The following is a 22,719-nucleotide window of genomic DNA, read 5'->3' as shown; positions in this document are numbered from 1 at the left end:
CAAACCTATCCTTGAAAGAAACTGTGTCATGTAAGATATTCTAAAGAGCCGAAACCGGTTTGGCTAAGTGGTAGAGCGTCGGTCTGCGGACTGAAGGGTCCCAGGTTCGATTCCAGTCGGGGGCATGTGCGTTGGCTGCGGGCACATCCCCAGTAGGGGATGTGCAGGAGGCGGCTGGTCGATGTTTCTCTCTCATCGACGTTTCTGGCTTTCTATCTCTCTCCCTTCCTCTCTGTAAAAAAATCAATAAAATATATTTAAAAAAAAAAGATATTCTAAAGAGTGAGATTCAGGTATCCATCTTAAAAATCTACCATCTTTTGATACCCACCTCACAAAGATATCTATACATTTTACTTTTATCTTTGAAAACACAATTACTGTGTTTTCAAAGAGCCGAAATTTCACAGCCTTTAAATGATAAATTCCTCAGGTTCTTCCTAACTGCACAGCCTTGGAGTTTCTGGGCTCTCAAATTCCGAAACAGACCCGAGACGAAAGCAATGGAAAGTTTCCCTGAGCTCTCATCACACTCATGTGTGAGTGTGTTTTGAATTCTGAGCAGGAATCTGCAGGCCTGCCTAGGTGATGTGTCAGACTTGGCTTCTGTGCCCAAGGGACTGAGAGGCACGAAGGAGTCAGCTTTGTGAAGCACCAAAGAGGAAGAGACACTGTGCCTGCAATTTGAACAAGCTGCCAGCAGAGGGCCAGCTGTTCCCACAGAATGTGATGGGTGATGGGAAAATGAAGGGGGCCTTGGGAAAAGAGGTGAATCTGGGGAAATTGATGAAATACTTATGAGAGTTGCCTCAATAACAACATGGCACCCAGTGGACAGTAATGTCTGTGACACCCAACATCTTGTTCTGAAACGAAAAATATCACCAACCTCATCTTAAGCAAGTTTGAGAGAACACTCACTTTTTCATAATTTTGGTGCGCTTGGCTTGAGAGAAGGTTTCAAGCTGAAGGGACTCGTGGGTGAGAAATGCTACTGCCAAATGGAAGTAATTGTTCCAGAGCTGTTCAGAATTAATTATGTGGGTGAGAAGAAAAGGAAAATGACATTAATAAGGGTCATCACAAAACAGTGCCATATAGAGCAAGTGGGGATTTAATTTTTAAAAATCCACTAGACTTCTTTTACTTTCGTGTGTCTCAATTATTCAGCTCTGAAGATATTAACGCCATATTAATACTAACATGTTAATATTAATTTAAAAAAATCCAAACTATTTTATTTGTCTTTACTCCTGGGATAAAGACAAACTGCTGCCAAGAAGCATACCTATTTATAGTAAATGGTCTGGCAACATGTATGAAAAGCCCTAACATTCTGCCAAACTTCCAAAGTAGTAAATACTTCAGGACTTTATCCTGGCAAAATAAATCATGGCTATTTAAAAATACGGAAAACAAGGAAGGCCCTCCAAGTGCTATTTAAGCTAAGAGAAAATGGAAACAATCTAAATGTTCGTGAGAATATGGCTAAATACATCATGGAGGAGCCAGACAATGGACTGTGTCAGCCATTAAAAATATTGCAAAAATATGTATTATCATCGAGAAGATCAAAGAAAAAGTAAATAAATAGATTAATAGAGGTTATCAAAGAACTGCACAGCTCAATTCCATTTTGCACATACAAATACATACGAATATACAGATATGCATAGACATAAAAACATACACACATCTACATGTATACTTATGACTCCCCATGTTTCATATTCCACAGATACAAACAAAGACACAACCTAGCAGAGCATGTCACCAACAGAGCACAGGCTAGCACATAAGGTCCGAGAGCAGGGCCCTGAGTGCCTTCACTGGGGTCTAGGATAGGCCCTGCACATGTAAATATTCTAATATTTGTTGATGACCAAATGAATGAATGAATGAAGGTGAAGCTAGTGACCACCGGTTTGGTTATCACTTTGGACTTTCAACCAAGTGTGCATACAAACCACTCTCTAGAAACGGAACCATCTGCAGGCAGAGCACACAGGTTATGTTAACAGCAGGAGAATGACTGTCTTTCAATTTCCTTCTATATGCTTAGTTATATTTTCTGCCATTATTTTTTTTTAACGATTAGTTTTCACAGAAAGAAGAAAAAACCTTGTTTGACTATGTGTGGAGGACAGAGGAACAAAAACATGTGTTTCAGGAAAGGACCAAGGACAAGAAAACTTTTGCATTTGAAAATGGTAAAATCTGAGGTGACGTTTTTCCAAAACGAGCTGGTTCTCTTGCGTTGGCTGAGAATCCAAGGAACTAGGTGCGTAGCAGGCTTACCTGAAGTTCAAAGCCTGCCTGATCCATGAAACGCCTTGTGAGGACCTCAGCAAACTGGTTTATGGCGCGGAGGAAAACCCTTGGGGAGGAAAACATGGGGTGAGAAAGGCACCTGCATGCTCACTGCAACACTTCCCAGCGATGTTACAAACAAAGCAGCGCAAACCTGGACTTGATTAGCTGAGGTCCTTAGGAGCCCCATGACAGAGCACAGTCTGCGGAGGACACTGCAGGTCAGTGTCTGGAACTGACTACTAGCCCCATTCAAGGCTGCATCTCAATTTAACCTCTGCCCTCTCATGCTGCTCCTGATCCAGAGTCTACGCAATGTTTCTCTCTCTGTGTAGAGTAGGGAAGGGCTTGTCTAGTCAGGTCTGAGGACCTTGTAGAGCTAACAATAATGGTGGGAATCATGAGTTACTTGATCCACCTCTTTAAAAATTCTGACGCTCCTTTAATAGAACGTATGTATTTAGTTCACTTCACTTCCATTCCAAAGTATTGGCTGTGGGCCAGAATTCACAAAGCGCTGGCTTAGGTTTTGCTTTGAAAGAGAACTGTTTCTGATCTTATGACATTTCCACCTTGGTGGGGGGCAATTTGCCGTTTGACCAAAGAAAAAATCTGAAAAATTCAATGAGGGGGTAAAGAGCTTTGGGAAACCAAAGGAAGAGAAGGTGACATCCAGGTCAGAAAGGCTCCCTTCGCAGGTGGCACCTGAGAGGGACCTGAAGGAGCAAGTGGCAGGGTGACAGCCAGAGGTGAGGGGGAGGCCAGGCTGGTGGCAGAGCAGCATGAAGGGAAGGACAGAAGACGCTTCTTGGCCAGTTTGTGTGGAGATAGAGGGGAAGAGCAGAGGGGAAGGCTAGGAAAGCAGGCAGGGCCAGGATGCCAAGTCTGTGACCATCAGAATGACGAAGACCACATGGAGCCGCTGGCAGGTGCCATGGAGAGTTGACGCTGACGAGTCGGTCAGGAGACTACAGCAGAGAGAAGGGGGTAGAGAGCAGGGTCAGAGCAGCGGCGGCAGCCGGGGAAATCAGGAGCATGAGCACACCAACCAGGCTCGTGGAAGTGGGAGGAACCTTGCTTTACAGATGGTGGATCTGAGCAAAGGATTTCACAGGCCTTCACAAAAGTCCGAGAGCTATTTATTACCAGGCCCAAGTGCAGTGACCCCTTAACAATGCAGGGGTTAGGGGCCCTGACCCCGGCACAGACAAAATTCCTCGTATAACGTTTTACTCCCCCAAAACTCAACTACAGCCAGTCCTTTGTACCCTCGGGTTTCACATTGGCGGATTCAACTAACTGTGGGTCAAAAACAGTATTTTCAATCTGAAGTTGGGAACCATGGATGCAGAGGGCGGGATGATTATATTAATAGTCTAATGTTGACCAGAAGCCTTACTGGTAACATAAATAGTCAATGAACTCATATTTTGTATGTTACATGTATCATGTATTGTAGTCTTACAATAAAAGGATGCCAGAGCAAGGAAGAGAAAAGACATTTCCTGTACTTATGGAAAGGAATCCCTATAGGTGGATCCACAGAGTTCAGGCCATTTTGTTCAAGGGTCGGCAGTATTCAGTCAAATGCCCCGGGCCAGCCCGGGCGGGCTTACCTGCTCTGAGTCATATTCATGACCATCCAGTCTTTGGCATAGACATTCTTTCCAATCAGATCCTTAAACATGATAAAAGTTTCCATGAGGAAGTCCTGCAGAGAACAAAGGAATGGCTGGAGGAAAACTGGGGGACACGTCCGTCATAAGCCTTCCCGGCACACCAGAATCAGACATCCCAGTCCCTCACCAACAGCTTAGCTTTTTAATAAAGTTTTGGGAACAGCAAAGCATTTTACCGCTATTGTATGATTTGATTCTTACAGCGTATACTCTGATGAAAAAACTGCCCACATTTTACAAATGATAAAAAGGAGGCTGTGAAAAATTAAACAACTTGCTTATAGCTGTAGAAACTAGGAAGCAGAAGAGCCGAGGGAAAAACTTGGGGTTCTGAACCCTCCGTTTAAAGCCAAGTGCTGTCTCAGTAGGTCTACTGCATTTAAAACAAATTCACCAACAGTTGTTGGAAAACTGGTATTTCAGACGACTGAGTACAATGTTCCTTTATTATTGTTAGAACAGAACAAACATGCTATAAATAAATAGGTTCCTCCTATTCCAGGAAGGCAGCCACATGAAGCCTGGAAAAAGGGTCCTAACTGGTCCTTAAAAGAGATTCTAGCAGTGGATCGTGATGACCATAATAACTGATAATCAAAATCCAATATTGGACAAACAGCTGTTTTACTCAAAGCGGGGAACTATCAACAAAAAAGGAACACAAAGCAACTGAGCTAAAAGTCGAAGCTAAAAACTTGGAAAAGCTTTTTTATTTATTAGCTGGTTAAATTTAGACATTTTCCACTCTGATTCCTGAAATGGAAACCCTGTCCAATTTCTCTAACACCGAACCAACGCAGTTCTTTCTTCTGAATTACACCATGTAGCAGAAGGAACACGGGACATGCAGGGCAGGAGGCCTGGGCTCTATTTAGAACTGTACTCCTTGGGACACTGGTCAAGGCGGTTAACTCTCTGCACTGTGGGTGCCAAACAGCATAGGAATGCGGGCAACTCTGGCTCGAAAATCTGTGCTGCCCCTGAGCCTTCCTTTTGGTTCAATGAGAGTCAAACCTGGCTTCTTCAATTCTGAAATGAGAGGTGCATTTCGTGCCTCTTAACATTTTTCATCAAATTTTAAGTGTTCCCACCAATTCATTAACTATTCTTTTAACCTTTTCCCTCACTTCAACAAGAATTCGTGGTCTGTGAACAAGGATTAGATTCAGATGCCAAGGACTCCACACAGACCGCTTGGTAATCTAAGTTAAAGGTAAATGGTGATCGAATAATAAAGGCAATTCCCAGTTCGTTTTTCCTAGTAGTCCCCTTTAAGTAAAACAGCAGTTTGGCCAACCCCTCCTTTTACTGGTATCTACCAGCTCCCAAAGTCTTTCAAGTGATTCATTCAGAAGGCAGCAAGGGGGGAGGGACCAATCTACTAAAAGTCAGAAGAGCCCTCCAGCCACACAGCCCTCCGCCAATGCCTACAATTTCTCACGGAGATAACCTTCTTAATTAAATAATAGAGGGGGAAGAGCTCACCCTTGTTTTACAAAACACACATTAAAACTGTTTTGTTTGCTTTTTTGCTTATTTAATGGAGCCAAATTGTCAAGAGTTTAAATTCAGCCGAAGCCGGTTTGGCCCAGTGGTGGAGCGTAGGTCTGCGGACTGAAGGGTCCCGGGTTCGATTCCGGTCAAGGGCATGTGCATTGGTTGCGGGCACATCCCCCGGTAGGGGATGTTTCTCTCTCATCGACGTTTCTAGCTCTCTGTCTCTCTCCCTTCCTCTCTGTAAAAAATCAATAAAAAATATATTTAAAAAAAAAAAGAGTTTAAATTCAGTACAATTTCCACTATTCTACCTGTTTTCTGAAGGAACTTTTAAAAAAATCACTAAACTCTTTCTATATTAATTTTAAATTACACCATAATACTAATACTATTATTGCTATAAATATTTAGTCTTCCAAGGCATTACCTACATGTCAAGCACAAAGCTAGTCATTTTCTATGCATCAATTCAATCAATACTCAACTCATAGTACACCTCAAAGTAGGCACTGTGTACTGCCTTACAGATGAGAAAACTGAGGTTAATGAAGTTAAATACTAGTAGCTTGCCTAAAATTTTGCAGAAAGAAGTGGAAGAGCCATAATTCAAAGTGGATTTGGGTTCTTAAATCCACTACACCATCTGCCTATGAAGGATAAACAATGCTACTCTGCCCTAAGCTTCCATCTCTCCCCTCCCCCATTTCTTCCTAATTCTCACACACCTGGTCTCACAGGCACATCTACTCACTGCTGTGGGTCCTGTGCCACTCTGCCTGCCAGAGCTGGCCTGAGTGGAGGCCCAAATAGGCCTCCAGATTAACCTTTGCTTATACGCTGAATAGTAACTCTGAGAACAATTCTCTTGTTTAAAACAAGGGAATGGAATACTTTCAACTGAAGATATAAGGGTTGTAAGGGACAGGCATTGCCTCTCCTTGTCTCCCTTTCCAGGAACTGCTGAGAATGATGCCTTCAACCATATCTCAGAAGACCTCGCACACCTCGGCCCCCTAAGACCCTTGCCAGGCAGGAGTAACTATTGTCCCTAAAAAGAAGACACTACCCTCTTTTGAGAGCAAAAACATCTCCCAAATGTTGCTAAATAAAGCTCTCTTTAAGTCTAAGAAACTCGGGGTTGAGTGAGGACCCCGGGTATACAAATGATACTTGTCTTCAAGTCCTACCCCAGAGAGAGAGAATCAATACTTTCCCTTTCCTCATCACTGTGGCCCCCACATGAAAGGAGCTGGCATGAAGGTGGATGGGAAGAGACCCCCGGACGCCCGGTGCCCAGTTTTGGTTACTGTTTTTGCAGAATGTAAGGCTCCTTAAGGTCACCAGGGCTCCGTGAAGACAACTTACACTGATGTCTTGGTTGGTTTTGAAAATGTTGATATAGTGGGAGTAGTGGCTGTCGTCCATCTGCCGCAGGATGGCGATCATGCACGCAACAAAACTCCCCTGAAGGAGGAAAAACACAGACCCCACACCCCTTAGACCAACGGACGAACAAGGTTTGGGCACATGTACTTGGCTTTCCCACCCAATCACCCAAGAAGGGCCAAGCCAACTGGAAACATCCCAAGGGTTCCCAGGGTACGCGCTGTGCTGTTTCTGCCTGAACCCACCTCTTCGGCGTTGGGGTGAGGAATGTGGAGGGCAGCGAAGGCTGGGGCAGCCTGTAGGTCAGGGGCCACTGCCCCCAAATTCTCAGCTAGATTACTAGTGAAACCCCAGCTTCTTGTTGAGACAGAGTTGTCGGCTAGAGGTCCAGAGAGAAACGTCTGGAATACTTAGATTGTTGGGAGGAATATGGTTTGGAGGAAAAAGAGAGACAGAAAAACAGAGCGGAGGAACAGAGAAAGTATAGGACAGGAAGTGAGGCTCCTGACCGAACACTTCAATGTCATTTCTGCCACTCTAGGAGCCTTGAGCCAGTTACACCAGTATGCCACGTGTAACTATGCACCTATTAGATGATTACTATCATTTCTATTTTTGAGGTCAGGAATTACATATGTAATGTGCTTTCCCCTCAACCAAATGTATTTGAATTATAATTTTTCTAGCTAGAGGGCAAATATCCAGGGGTAAATAGCTTCCTGTTTTGGCAATATTATGAAAACAACACAAATTGAAATGAATTTGGCACAGAGCAGATGAATATACAGCTGTTCCTGGGATGGAGGGAATGACTTCCTAAATGCAAAAACAACCAAGTCTATTCGTGTGCACCTCTTTCTGAATGAGTCTGTCTTTAAAACAAACATTTGTTTTAAAAGTTGAATTTTTCTAATCATAACACATTTAAATTTAATGCATGAAGGCTTGTCACATATTCTGCAAGCCGGCATGGAGTTTGCATTCCATCAGAGTCCACGCCATTGTTCCTCCAGAGCACCGATCTCCTAACACTATGTATTATTTGTTGTTGCTCTTACTACTAGGAGGGAAGCGTGGTTTCTGTGTGTTCTGTCCCTGTTGTATCTCCAGCAGCTAGAATAGCACCTGGCATCCAGCAGCTCCTTAATACATATTCGTTGACTAAATAAGTGGTTTTTATTTACTACAGCAATTTGGGATAGCTTTCTTACTATGTCCTCTAATGAACATCTAATTATATATTTTAATATCGCAAATAAAAGATGCTTCCCTTTTATAATGACACAACTTGGCTTTCAATAGTTACCTGTGGTCTCAGTCATGTTTTCTGACATCTAACAGACCCGGTAGATGGAGAACGAGAGGCCAGAGCAACACAGGCACGTCTAAAAGCACCTTAATCACAGGTTCTTGGAAATGTTTGTTTTTTTCCTTTGAAACAAAAACGCTGGAGGGCAGCACAAGGTGCGATCTATAAGCACACCGAGCGTTAGTGGAACTAAGATGCAAGGGGGAAAATGAACTTACCCGAATTCCTCCCGGGTGCCTACAGGACACAGCTGGAAACCACTTGGTAAAAGCTGCTGGGGACGGGGTTGGTTGACAACATGCCCAGGCTCTGAGCCAGGCTGGCTGCCTGTCTGGTCCCAACCCTACTTCAACCCCCTGGCATGTATGTAACCTCACCAGGTTTCTTAACTGCTCTTAGCATGTTTCCTCATTTGAAAAAATGGAGCTAATGGAGCTTCCTAACAGGATGGGTGCAAGCTTTTGTTGAGCTACCAAGTGCTTAAGACCGTTTCTGGAACACAAAAATAACTGGCTAATGACTTCTACTATTATCAGCACTACAGCTGGGAGCCGTTACTAATATGGGTCTAACAAGGAGGATCAAGACAGAGGCTGCAGAAACAGAGTCAGAACTAAATTAGTTGAGATGGTAGAGGAAATGTTGGATGCAGCTACCAAAACCCCTCGTTTTCTGCTCCCAAAGACTCGGATTTTCCTTGAATAAAATATCAAATACTCAGAATATTGGATCGAACAGAAACAGCATTATCAGTCTTCCTAGGGTGCCCGCACATCTTGGAGGGTCTCGGCTTTAATGTATTAGACCAGGCTTTTTGTTTAACTTTCAGCCTGAGTAAGACTCCTCAGGAATGGACCGGAATGCCTTAAATTTAGGGAATCCTTAAAAATGCTCCCCTTAACCTTCCCAAGAGAAAACCAGTCAGAGTTAAGATCTGCTCGCTGTGGTAACCCACCACCCACCCCATCTGAGGAGGCTGGAAAGTCCCAGACTCCTCACTCCCAAGCCACTGTGCGTGCAGGCGCAGGGGCCTGTGAGTCTGGTCCAAGCCACTGGTCCCAGGCCTCACATTAAGGCAGGTGGGGCGCGGAGGCAGCAGCAGCAGGGGCTCCTGAAGCGATACTCACGACGTGGGGAGACTGCCTGTTCATCGCGATCACGGTCCGGTTGATCCTCCTCAGCAGCCGCTCCATGATCAGCTGGATGTGCATGGCCGTGGGGCCCTGGGGGAGACAGGCAGGCACACCCCTTCTGACTCGGCACTTCTCTGCAGAAACCTTCACAGAGGTTTCTGGCTCCTCCCTCCCAAGCAACCCCTCATCCAGAAGAAAGCAGGGTCAAAGAAGAAAAATACATAACATCGATACTAAGGACTCAGTTGAAAGGGTCAGCTGTAACATTTTAAAGATGAGAATGGGGCTGCGGGGAAGGAGACCGCCCTGACAGTCCAGACCACTGGGTCCACGGAGAGCTCACTGTGGCCACCAGCTCTGCACATTTTAGGAGGGCAGCATTGGTATGAGGTCCTTGGTCCCGGTTCTGAGCAGGTCAGGTTGCCCAGGACAATGAGGCACATGGCCAGGAAGTGAAAGGCAATAATACAAAGTTCTCAGCAGGAGGAAAACCCCCAAGAAACTCCAGTCAAGGAGATGTGTTCAAAATCCCTGTGCTGAAGCTCTAACCAATACTGTGATGGCTTTGGCCATGGGGACCTTGGGGGCATTCTTTCATGAAAGCAAGCACAGCCCTGGGTCTGATGGGATTAGTGTCCATGTCAGAGATTAAGAGAGCTTGCCTTTTCTTTTTTCTTTTTTTTTAAAATATATTTTATTGATTTTTTACAGAGAGGAAGGGAGAGAGCTAGAGAGCTAGAAACGTCGATGAGAGAGAAACATCGACCAGTTGCCTCTTGCACACCCCCTACCGGGGATATGCCCACAATCAATGTACATGCCCTTTACCGGAATCGAACCCGGGACCTTTCAGTCCGCAGACCGACGCTCTACCACTGAGCCAAACCGGTTTCGGCACTTGCCTTTTCTTTTGCTTGACTCACGCACACCGAGGAAAGGCCATGTGTGAACGAGCCACCTGTGAGCTCAGAGGACAGCCCTCACACAAACTCTACCATGCTGACATCTTGACCTTGACCTTGGGCCTCCAGCCTCCAGCCTAGTCTGATTGGCTGGTGGGCATCACAAAGGTACAGTCACTAATAAAAAAGAAAGGTGCACCTTTCTTTTTTATTAGTGTAGATATTTAAAAGACAACAACAACAGAATCAGAAGTGGAAGAAGCCTAAGAAGTCATCTCAAACAATTCCTACATATTATTGAATGGCAAAGTGAGCACCACGAGATTGCCAAAGGATAAAGAGCTGGTAATACTAGCTCTGGCTGGTTTGGCTCAGTGGATAGAGCGTTGGCCTGCAGACTGAAGGGTCCCAAGTTCAATTCTGGTCAACGGCATGTACCTTGGTTGTGGGCACAGCCCCAGCAGGGAGTGTGCAGGAGGCAGCTAATCAATGTTTCTCTCTCATCAATGTTTCTAACTCCCTGTCTCTCGCCCTACCTCTCTGTAAAAAAAAAACCAAAAAAACAATAAAATGTATTTAAAGGGAAAAAGCTGGTAATACTGGGACAAGAAACCCAGCACTGCCTGATTCCTGTGTCTCAGGTTAGTTTAGGATCATTCACGAATATGCATGCTTTTAGAACACTTAGCCCTCACTAAGACAGAGTGCCTAGCACACTGTTGCCAATTTTATGGGGTTATGAGCTTCATTTTAGTTTTTTTAATTACAAAATCCTAAAGAGTTACATTTTTAAAATGTTATTGTTATTATGACATGAGTAATCACATCTATTTATTTGTCTCGAAGTCCTTGGTTAGGAATCAAATCTCTAATCACAAAATTCCTTATGGGAAAGTTATTCCATTTTATAATGTGGTTTATGAGAATACATTTAAGAAAAAAAAAAGGGGGTGGGAGTGGGGGATGATCTATAATTAATACTAAATAAATAGCGCAAACTGGGGCTCAGGGAAAGAAGACAGGCAGGTACATAACCGTGTGTCCTGTCGTCCCTCTGGGGCAGAGGTGTGACTCAGAAACGCAGGCATGCCCATGTCATGGCCAGCAGGAGAGGAGTCAGGCTGTGGCCAAACTGGGGTGGATCCTGAGAGGTGAACACAGGATCTACCTGTGGGAAGGGCAGCATTTCTCCTACCCCTCAGCAGAACGGAATCTAAAGATATCGGTAAGAGAACAACCAACAGTGATCTCCCTGCTCTGTAAGGCAATGCCATGCAGCCATCGTGGGAGGCGGTGATCATGGTTGGTGCTAAACTGAACACATTCCACAAGGTTTTCCGGCCTCTTGAGGAGGGTACGCCTCGACTGTGGGCTGTGCTAGCCTGGGACATCCCAAATCCAGGCTGATTCTGCCCCAGGATTTTAGGGGCACAGATGCCTACATCATAGAGACAAGGCCAGATAAGAAAACACGTCATCTTTCAGCATAACAATTATTGCTTGTCTCGTTTTTGATTCTTATAAGTCTATTTCCAGTAGGACATGATCTCACTCATCTAGGGGAAATGGTGAACAACATAGGCTGATGACCAAGAACAGACCCAGAGATAAGGAGCCATGGGTCAGATTGTTGGACCTCAAAGGGAGGGTGGGGATAAAAGGGAGAGATCCACCAAAGGACTTATGTGCACACATATGAGCCTAACCAGTGGTCAAGGACAATAGGAAGGTAGGGGCATGAGTGAGGGTGGAGGTGGGGGATTGGAATGGGGGTTTGAGAACAAATATGTGATACCTTAATCAATAAAGGAATTAAAAAAAATAAAAATAAATAAAGAAAACAAATCATTTTTCACAAGGCTCTGAAGGATCGGCGTCAGAGACACTGAAAATAAGAACTTCCAAGCTCAGGAGCATGTACAATGGTGTGGTCAGGTACAGAGGTAAAGAAGGCCAAGGTTTCTCATAAAAAGCAATGTGTGAACAGGCCTCTGGTTCTGAAAGGTGCTCACAGAGGACAAGGGACCTCAAGGAGGACAAGCAGGAGAAGCGGGCAGTGCGGGCCCCAGCGGCAGGCGGACTCTCCTGGCCAAGACTTGCAGAGCAGGCTCCAGCAAGGACAAGCCTCTCTAAGCATTTCCAAAACGGGGGCGGTCTGCCCAGGACCCAGGTTCTCAACGGCTGGGGCCGAGCCCTGGGACCCGGAAGGCCACACACAGCGTCACTCTGGCCCACGTCAGTGAGCATCCCACTCACCACATCCTTCCTGTCCAGCACTTCCAGGATGCTGCTCAGCAGCTGCGAGCTGGCCTCGTGGTCAGGCTTGCTGGAGTTGTCGTCCAACTGGCCGCTGAGCTGGTCGGTCAGCAGCGGCAGGAGCACGTCTCTGCACTCTGGGGCAGAAGAGGAGACCGCACAGCTGCAGGGCAGGGCCACCTGCTGGACGCCGCTCCCCTGTGATGCCTGCCTGCCCGTTCCCCAGTCCCCACTGCACTCCACCCTGCGGCACTGGATCCCTCAGGAGCACCCAAGTTTAGGAACTTCGGCCCTGTAACTCAATTTTTAAAACTAAGAAAATTGTACCTGTCATCGGTAACTGTAACATGATGCTTAAAGTTACAGTTCTTAAGCCATTTTTAAAAATTGCCAAGTTGATACTTGAAAGCAAAGCCATATGAAACTAATAAACTAAGCAGGTTATACAGTTAGAAATTCTGTTTTGACAGAGACAGACACAGAGAATAGACTGATGACTGCCCAAGGGGAGGGAGTCCAGGCCTGGGTGAAACAGGTGAAGGGACTGAGAAGCACTGACTGTAGCTACAAACCAGCTGTGGGGTTGTAAAGGACTGCACAGGGAATGTCGTCAGCAACACGGTAATAACTACGGATGGGGCCAGGTGGGCACAGGAAACAGCAGGTGGATCGCTTAGTAAAGCATATGATTGTCTATCCACTATGCTGTACACCTGGAACTAATACAAAGTAATATTGAATGTAAACTACAGTTGAAAAAAGTGTGAAAAATAGAAAAAAATAATTTCGTTTTGACATTTTCTACCTAATTGAGGACATTTACTCTAAAATTCTTATAACAATCCAGCTTCACTACAACACTGTAACGTGCCTCACGGACATTCTGCCCACATTTTCGCAGGCACGTGGGCTTCACAGAGTAACCCCTGCATCTTCCTTTTGGAATCTTTGCCTCTTAAAACGTTATATGGCGAGTCCAGATATCCTGACACTCACACTCACAGAGTGACCGTCATCAGTGAGAATACTTCCCCTAAATGAACCCCAGGAGGGCATGCTTACTCCAGGGCACAAACACCCACCTTTACTGGCTTTTATCCTTTCTGCATCCTTAGAGGCTGAGGTTACCCCAGCATACCAAGACGTTTAGTAATATTACATTTTCTACCGCAGAGCACTCACTAGTAGTACTAGTTTTCTTGTACTACTTTCCAACTGTGTCCTTACAAAAGGTGAAATCTCTAAGCACACATTCATAGGGTCACGAACCATCAGAGTCAGAAGCTTCTCACTTGATCTAGTTCAAGTCCTTCCTTCCATGGAAACAGAAGTGGAAACTTAAAGTCACATGACCAGCCAGAAAGTCAAATGACCAGCCCGAGGCAAGGCCATGATGGTTCTACCACCATGACTCACTCAACTTTCCTCTTTCTGAGGAGTCCTGCTGGTCTCACTCGCCTTCTCCAGGCAACACAAATAACATGAGGTCACTCTCAGGACTTCCTGACTTGCTGGAAATGCAAAAGAAGGACCCACAGCTGCCCACTCTAGCCAGGCTGGGGTTTATTGGGGGAAAGACTGGCTATCGGACCTCTTCCCCATATCAGCTTTGGGGCAGGAGCACAGTGATTTAGACTTAGTGGCTACAGGCTCGACTCCTCAAAAAATGAATAGTATTTTACCAGTGAAAGTGTTTTCTTACTCTCCCTCCTCTCCTCCCAGCAGTTTGCTAATCATCCCCCTCTCCCCCCAAAATCACCCCTTTGATTTATAGTGTTTGCCAATTTCCATGGTGTAAATACTTCCACCACGGTTGATTTTTAGCTATTCAGGTGGCATGACTGAGCATGGAGATGGGACTGGATACATGTAATATGTGGTGCTGGGCACACTGCACTGCTGACCCTTGCCCCTAGTTTTCAAGGATATGCTACACATGGCCAAAGAAGCAGCATTTCTTTAAAAGGACTATCTTTCCTGCTTGCTTATTACTTGCTGGGCTTCCTATTTTGCAGCCAAAGCTCCCTAATTAATGAAACACTTGACTGGTCTAATTAAGGAGCTCTTTTAGGAACTATTGGAGATACCGAACTGACTTCACCTCCTTAAAGCTGGTTTCCCAGGAGGTTCTTAATTGCCAGCAAACACTGGCAGGGACTTAACAGGGGGCCAGTGTTGGCTGCAGAAGCAAGAGCAAGGATCTCAACAGGCAGCTGTTCTGGTGGAGACTTACCCGACTGCCGGAAAAGATTGCTCTCCACGATCTTGCTCATGCAGTTCAGCTTCTGGCGGACTAACTGGTTGTCAGGGATGCTCTGAATGAACTTGCAGAAGAGCACGCTGGAAGGGAAGCCCGTGGTTAGCGTTTCCATGGTGCCAAGTACAAGGTGCCCTTACTTATTTCCCCTCTGCTCTGAGGTTCACCTGGAAATCTCTCCCAAATGACCTCAGAGGCTGTCTCGAGGAAGCAAAGGAGAGACTATTCCTTGCTCACTTCCAGTATCAGCCTTAGAGCTAACTCTGCTTCGACTTCCCAAGTACCCCCAGGACCTTAACCGCTTTCAGACCTGCCTTCACACTCAACTTCTGCAGAATCCTTTTTTTTTTTTTTAAGTTTTTTTTAAATATATATTTTATTGATTTTTTTTACAGAGAGGTAGGGAGAGAGATAGAGAGTTAGAAACATCAGTGAGAGAGAAACATCGATCAGCTGCCTCCTGCACACCCTCCACTGGGGATGCGCCCCCAACCAAGGTACATGCCCTTGACTGGAATCGAACCTGGGACCTTTCAGTTCGCAGGCTGATGCTCTATTCACTGAGCCAAAATCGGTTTTGGCTGCAGAATCCTTTTTTGCTAACTGCACCCCAGTGCCCACGGCCATCTGACTTAGCATTCTGGGATACGTAGGTATAGGGCTGGAAGCATATTATTATGTACTTTCTTCTGCAGTTAATTTTAGGTCTGCGCATCCCATTTCCCTTGACAACGCGCAAACCTCTTCAGAAGCAGGCGCTGTGGCTTCTCTTGGCTCTTCCCAGAACGGAGCATAAAATGGCTCAGTGAATATGTTTTTTGCTATTTACCTGAGCTCAACAGGATCAAACACCAGTTTGACGTCGTTTATGATGCTGGGAAGGTACTTCAGAGCTGCGCCCTATAAGGAAACACCACAGGCAGAGTCAGCTGCCGAGCAGGACAAACACGGAATTCCCGGCTTCCCCCCAGGAACCAAAAAGCTCGGATTTGAAACAGGGAACGGGGCACAGGGGTTCTTGCAACAACAGGGAACACAGATGTGCCACACAACCTCTTAAAACCTCTTTTCCTGAAAAGTCAGGAGGCTCCGCCTGCTGTCTGCACTACCAACAGGCCCTGCCCATTTGGGACCCATGTTTGTATTCAAGAGGCAGTTAAAACCTTGACCTCTCCCTCACAACGTTGCCATAATGAGCAAAGAGGAAATAAAGAAGTTCAGCCGGCACCGGTTTGGCTCAGTGGAGAGCGTCGGCCTGCGGACTGAAAGGTCCCGGGTTCGATTCCGGTCAAGGGCATGTACCTTGGTTGCGGGCACACCTCCAGTAGGGGGTGTGCAAGAGGCAGCTGGTCGATGATTCTTTCTCATCGACGTTCTAACTCTCTATCCCTCTCTCTTCCTCTCTGTGAAAAATCAATAAACTATATTAAAAAAAAAGAAAAAAAGAAGTTCAAACGTGAGTCTTTAGAGATTACCTATTTTGCATAAAAAAAAATGACAATGCATAATTTATAATAGCTAGAATCTGGAAACAGCCTAGGTGCCCGTCAGCAGATGATTGGATCCAATAACTATGGTACATCTACACAATGGAATACTATGCTACCATAAAAAAGAAGGAATTCTCATCATTTGCAGCAACCTGGATGGAATTGGAGAACATCATGCTGAGTGAAATAAGCCAGTCAATGAAAGAGAAACACCACATGACCTCACTCATTTATGGATAATAAAGAACATTATAAACTGATGAACAAAAAGATAGATACAGAGACAGTAAAGCAACAAACAGACTGTCAAATTACAGCGGGGAGGGTAAGGAGATGTGGGGGAGATAAGAGATCAACCGAAGGACTTGAATGCATGCATATAAGCAAAACCAATGGATGAAAAACTCTGGGGGGTGAGGGCATGTATGGGCGTGGGGGGTGGGCAATGGAAAGATTTGTATACATATAATACCTTAAAAAAAAAAAAAAAAGTGACAATGATGAAAATGATGGTGACCCTGGGCTTGCGGAAAGACCAGGGCTAAAAATAAAAACCTGTCGCCTTTAACATCAGAATCCAGGGTTGAATTCCCAGGGGCTGCATCAGTCACTCAAGGGATTTCTAAAAGGGCAGCTTGCTTCTGGCAAACTGACCCTTGAGAATACAAAAGCGTAATAAACGTAAAAGGTGTCCCCCCCCCCCCCCCCCCCCCCCCCCCGCCCCGTGCTTTAAGTCATACTAAAAGTCACAAGCTCTCACTAAAATCCACAGGAACTAGCACCCCCGCTCCCTCCATGAGACTAGTTCTCTGCTGACCCCAGGCCATCCTCACTGACAGTGTCAGGGCCCCCACAAAGCCATCCTGACCTTGATCTTCACAGCTTCCTCCAGAGGCCTGTCCATTAGTGTGTTGAAAGCAAGAAACAGCTGGCGGATTGAGTTATTAAATTCATCTCCATCTTCACTTTGGCCATAAAATCTTCATCGGAAAAAGAGAAAAGCAGTGAGATTTTTCCATCTTTACAAGAAATTTTGAGGTTATATCTGTCGCCTCAACAACGGTGGAGACCCATGCCTCCCTTGGTCACCACTTGGAATTGTACAAAGAGAAGTCGTAGCTGCTCTGAGATGGTTTTGGGGAGAAACCCAGTGGCCTGAGGAGTTATCACCACCTGCTATTACCATCAGGGAGGTCATTTGCATGTACGGACCATCCTACCACAAAGCTCTCAGCTGGTTCACTGTGGCCAGCCAGTCAGGAGGGATGCCACGTGCTCTCTGAAGACCACCTCGTCCATGGCCTCATGCTGGTGGTCTCGGGCATGGCCAGCCCGGAGAGAACACAGGAAGCTGCTTGGCCTGGAGTGGCAGATGAGTCCAGCATGCTCACCTGCCTTCCTCAGCTCAGGAGCAGGATGCCCCATAAGCTCGGGAGCCCAGCTAACTGCCCTCACAGCACACCTGCTGTGCTCTGCTCTTCAGCATCACTCCCTCTCCACTCCCTCCTCCTCTCTGTGTCACTCTAATCATTTTGTCTCATCTACTCAAGTCCTGGCCTTCTGAGTTGAAGTTTCAGACAATGGATAGAAAAGCCCCTCAACTCAGAAGCGTTCTGAACCCAGCCCCGTCCGCCAGTCCAGTTAGTGTCACTCTGTCCATTGAGCTGGCCATGCTGGTTGCTCTCCAAGAGGGGTCTTCTCGGGACCCAGGACACCTTAGTCTTTACTGACGCCTGCTTGTGTGATTAACGTGCTCTGAAGTCTTCAAGACGTGCCCACCACTGAGAGGTTGGTTCTTCTGCATCAATAAGTATTACTGGATGAATGTGGCATTCTCTACCTCTCTCTCTCTGTCTCTCTCTCTGTCTCTCTCTGTCTCTCTCACTGTCTCTCTCTTTCTTTCTCTCTCCCCCTTCCTCCCTCTCTCCTCTCCCTCCGTCCCTCCCTTTCACTCTCTCTCTAAAAAAGCAACAGAAAAAAATATCCTCAAGTGAGGATTAAAAAAAAAAAAATCAACCACTTAGATTTTTCTTTTGTAGCTTGTTTTCTATTGTTTAGAGATATTTGTCAATCATTTCTTGATTCATAAGAGCCTTTAATCATTACAGCTATTCACCTTTGATCTGTACTATATGTTACAAGCTTTTTGCCCAAGGTAACTTGTTTACCTTTGTTCATAGGTTTTCAATGCACAACTCTTTAAAATATACATGCTCCAATCCACAGACCCTGTCCTTCAGCCTCACAGATACATTTAATGTTTGGAAATCCAGCTCTAATTACTGAAGGTCAGAGATGGCACCGCACTGCAAGCATTCCCAGAAAAGGTACTTCCTCCTTCCAGATTTCTCCTCTTTCTGAAGGAGCCGTTATTCTAGGAATCCACACTGGGAAGTATCTTATCTCGGTGGCTGTTTCACCATCAGCTAAGCATGGTGTCATCAAGGAAACTCCAACCCCGGCCTCCCTCCCCCACCCCCAAAACATCACCCTAAACAACTGCCACCTTTCTCCCTCTATCACCACCAACAGCTCATGGTCCTAGATTTTACACCCAGCACAGCCATGAAGGCCCTTATTGTGTTCAATATAGTCTTTCCTCCCTAGAGCTGCTATCCCCAGCCAAGGCTTCCAGCAAACTGCGTTAGCCACCAGACTCCCTATGTCTTTCAGTCATTACTGGCCTAGACATTCTAATGACCCAAATGGACTTCCCATGGACCTTCCCTGATGGTTTCACAGTCCACCTCCATCTTTGGTCCTGAAGTTCTGACATTTGGCAACTCGGTGACCCAGAGCTCACAGTGCCAAGCATGAGCACAAGGACGAAGGAGAACCACATGGAGAATGGGACGGCGTCAACACCTTATGACAGTGACCATTACCTCAGGTAGAGCACTCTAGACTGGATGATGAATCTAAACAGGTACTTCAAGGCTTTCAAAGCAGCAAAAAGCATCTCTGTCTTGCTGGAGTCGTCTGCGTTAGCCACGTAGAAGTTCAGGACCTTGGAGAGTTTCCTGAAAAGGAGGAGAAGGCACTGTCACTGGGAAAAGTGGTCCTCAGAGGCTGGGGTGAGCAGTGCAGGGAGGGAACCTGGCACCCTGGGGGAACAGACGTCACATGGGCAGTTTTCTCCTCCAGACTACGTCCTGCACAGGGAAGCTAGCTCCTGCTCCTTTGCAATTTAGTTTCCTCAGGGCAGTCTACATTCAGAGCTTCCTTTCTGCTTACATGCGGGGATGGTTTCTTTCCCTTTGTAGGATGTTAAAACAGGATGAAGAAATGAAAGAGCTGAAGATTCATATCCTGAAAAGACACTTTCGTCTTTGATATGTTACACAGACGCTTCCAGATGTTCCTTGAAGGGAGAGATTGCCCATCCGAGACAGTTTCCTTAAAGGACGTCTAATTCCCTCCCATCTGCCCAAACCTGTGGCCATCAGTAACTATCAGCCAGAAGGACACATTGTGAGTGTGGGAAGACCGGGGCACCCATGGTCCGGAATTCCACACACACAGCCCTGGTTAGAGACTGCAGAAAGCCTTTTGTCTTTCTTGAGCCTTCAGATGAGGCATTCACACTTTTTTAAAAAAATATATATTTTATTGTTTTTTTACAGAGAGGAAGGGAGAGAGATAGAGAGCTAGAAACGTCGATGAAAGAGAAACATCATCGACCAGCTGCCTCCTGCACACTCCCCACTGGGGATGCGCCCGCAACCAATGTACATGCCCTTCACCGGAATCGAGCCTGGGACCTTTCAGTCCGCAGACCGACGCTCTACCACTGAGCTAAACCGGTTTCGGCCATTCACACTTTTGAGGGCACTGATATGGTGAACTTCCCTTCTGGGAATCTCGAGTTTCTAAGAGAAAATTCAGAGGACACAAGTGGAACTGGCCAAATCCAGATTCCTCTCCCCAGGAGCGCTGCCTTTCACAAGGGATGTGTGATGTGACCTAAAGACCAGGTCAGCAGCTACCCCCGCAGACCAGCCAGCAGCAATTGGCATGATCTGGCAAAAGCCTGTCAGAAGACCTGGCTGACTTCTGCTCCATTCCTGTCACTATTTGTCACACCGCTTTGCACAATAGCTGGGATGACAGGCCACAGAGACCACATGATGAACTAAGCGCTCCTGGGCACAGTGCAGCGTGAACATTCCTTGCTCTCCTAGCCAGGGACCAAAGACAGAAGCAAGCTATGCCAAGGAAGAGGCAGAGACCATTCCCTCTCATGCAAAGGAGGGAAAAGGAAGCCTTCTCATAGCTCATGAGTAATACTTCTACAGCTCTGTGGCATAGGATGAGAACCCGACTTGCTCTTCTACCAAGATGTGGTTTTGTTTAATCCACGGTTTGATCCCCAGGGCCTCCTGCTAATCTCACTGACACCCAACTGCAAAGATCCCGAGCATGGCCACATGTCCAGGATGATGCTCCTAATGGCCACAGCTCCTCCTCTGTATCTTCTGGAATCTTCCAGATAAACAGCCTCATCTCTTCTCTCACTTCCCAGAAGGAGAGCCTGAACTTCACACGTTTTCCAGGGTAAGAATGCTACACGGCCCCACTGTCCACCAGGGAACTCAGAACAAGTCTCTGCCACCGCAGCCACGTGTTTACTCAGCCCACAACCCTCGCATTTTGCAACAAGCAGACAGAAGATTCCAAATCGGACAACCCAACAGCAGGCTCCCTGAGCCGTACTCACACGTAGGCCAAGGTGGCGCTGAAGTGCTTGTAAATGTAGGTTTCCAAGACGGGGTTAAAATGCTGGAACTTGATGTCTCCGATCAGTGAGATAATAAACACCTGCCAGGGAGGAACAGACACAGCAGCTCGGAGCATGTCCCAGGCTCCGTGTCAACACCCCGATTTCCCATCGGTTGCTCTTTCCTTCTTCCCCACGTCTGCAGCATTCTCACTGTACTAGTCGGTTCGGTGACCAGATGTCCCGATTTTTAACAATCGAGACGAAGCGGGACTTTTTTAAAACGTTGAGGGATGTGGGACAAATTGTTAAAAATCGGGACTGTCCCGCCAAAAGTGGGACATCTGGTCACCTTAGACTCTTGGGGTCCTTTCTATTTAACATGAACAGAGACTGTGACGTGTCAGGCACCGCGCAGATGCTGCAAGGAAACCAGTGGGCACCCTGGCCTCCGGGAGCTCGCTGTCTCAGAGGGCAGCGCACAGGAACACAATTGGGGAGACATGGAGCAGAAGAGAGGGGATACGGACAGGTTTCTGTGTTTGTATAAACTCTGACTGGAGGCAGCTAATGAAATATTCCATGGCTTTCTTCTCTGGAGTGCAGTGTGAACGCCCCCAATAACTGAGCCTAACAGGACTTCTGCCCCCCAATTTCGCTCTCCTATCACTGTCAGGCGCATAATCCACAACTAAGCTCTTTGCACCTGCCCCTACTCATGAGGGAAGGAGCACCGAGACCGCCCCTGCCCCAGTGCAGGAATGCCTCTTGACCTTAGGCACAGGGCTCAGAGCCAGTCTCTCCTCAGGGTATGAGTAATGACTGACTAGGGGTGACCTCAGCTGGAGGCATTTCCTATCTTATCGTCCCATATCATCCAGCTCTGGCTGCTTGCATTCACGTTTCTCCAAGCTGGTGAATGATCTCAAGCTGCAATTTACTTCCCAAATTCTGCACGGAACTTACATCCTGACAAGAAAATAATGCTTGGCCTGGATGTGTCAGTCTTTTCCACTGCCCCTTACCACCATCACTCTGGCCTTCCCAGATCACCTCTCCTGGTCTAGAGTTCAGCTCCTGGGACGGACTGTGTGTTTAAGTGCTTTGTGTGAGACTGAGTTGTCTGCAGGGCTGTGTATCGTATGTAGTATATGTGACTAAGACTCATCTCTGACTTGGGAAGTAGTCTGCCTCGCGTGAACCCACATACACACATACGCTACAAGCCTCTGAGTGTTTCTCCTGGTGTGAAGTGGGACTTTAAGTGATTAAAGTAATTCCTGATTTCCAATGTGATACAGCCTTGATTTCCCTCTTGAGAAAGGGAAAGTACATCAAAATTGAGATCTACTAGGAAAGGGAAAAAAGAAAGGCTTTGACTCTAAACCAAATGTTTCTAATTTCACTTGCAGATATTTATCCTCAAGAAACAGTCAAGACAGATGTATACAAATATTTATGCAGGAGGCATAACAAAAATGAACGGTTCAGAGGATAAACACTAGTTAATATGCTTAACTGCTTACCAGTGCATCAAACACAAGAAAGTCGTATGTTTCATTGTCTGACATTTCCATCATTATATTAAAAAGTGCATCTAGTGTATCTTGCAAAAACTGGAGAAAGAAAAAAACAGAGAGATTATTTGGTGGTTTTGGCTCAGCTCTGTAGTATAGAAATTCAGGGATAATTAGGTTTCAATAGCATAGGTTTTAAAATAGCATTTTCTTAAAAATCACTCTTGCTCCCCAATGTAGATAATGTTATGTTCACAAAGGTAGGT

At 46.1% G+C, this 22,719-nt stretch overlaps 1 protein-coding gene across 1 annotated transcript in view; it reads right to left on the bottom strand.

The window, feature by feature from the left end:
• The window catches only part of DOCK5 (dedicator of cytokinesis 5), a 191,311-nt gene that overhangs the window by 40,596 nt on the left and 127,996 nt on the right, over window positions 1–22,719 (bottom strand). Inside the window, exons 20-31 of the mRNA XM_084884799.1 lie at window positions 22,463–22,552; window positions 20,937–21,037; window positions 19,105–19,239; window positions 17,088–17,199; window positions 15,559–15,629; window positions 14,706–14,812; window positions 12,473–12,609; window positions 9,309–9,404; window positions 6,852–6,950; window positions 3,927–4,021; window positions 2,299–2,377; window positions 922–1,022 (exon numbers count right to left, since the gene is read on the bottom strand). Coding sequence (XP_084740925.1) covers window positions 922–1,022; window positions 2,299–2,377; window positions 3,927–4,021; window positions 6,852–6,950; window positions 9,309–9,404; window positions 12,473–12,609; window positions 14,706–14,812; window positions 15,559–15,629; window positions 17,088–17,199; window positions 19,105–19,239; window positions 20,937–21,037; window positions 22,463–22,552 — 1,223 coding nt within the window. The remainder of the gene's footprint in view (window positions 1–921; window positions 1,023–2,298; window positions 2,378–3,926; window positions 4,022–6,851; window positions 6,951–9,308; window positions 9,405–12,472; window positions 12,610–14,705; window positions 14,813–15,558; window positions 15,630–17,087; window positions 17,200–19,104; window positions 19,240–20,936; window positions 21,038–22,462; window positions 22,553–22,719) is intronic.

This window comes from Pipistrellus hanaki (assembly GCF_964339955.1).
Source record: "Pipistrellus hanaki genome assembly, chromosome: 5".
Lineage (NCBI taxonomy): Eukaryota > Metazoa > Chordata > Mammalia > Chiroptera > Vespertilionidae > Pipistrellus > Pipistrellus hanaki.
The sequence above is the reverse complement of the archived record's forward strand: the minus strand, read 5'-3'. Positions and strand labels throughout refer to the sequence as shown.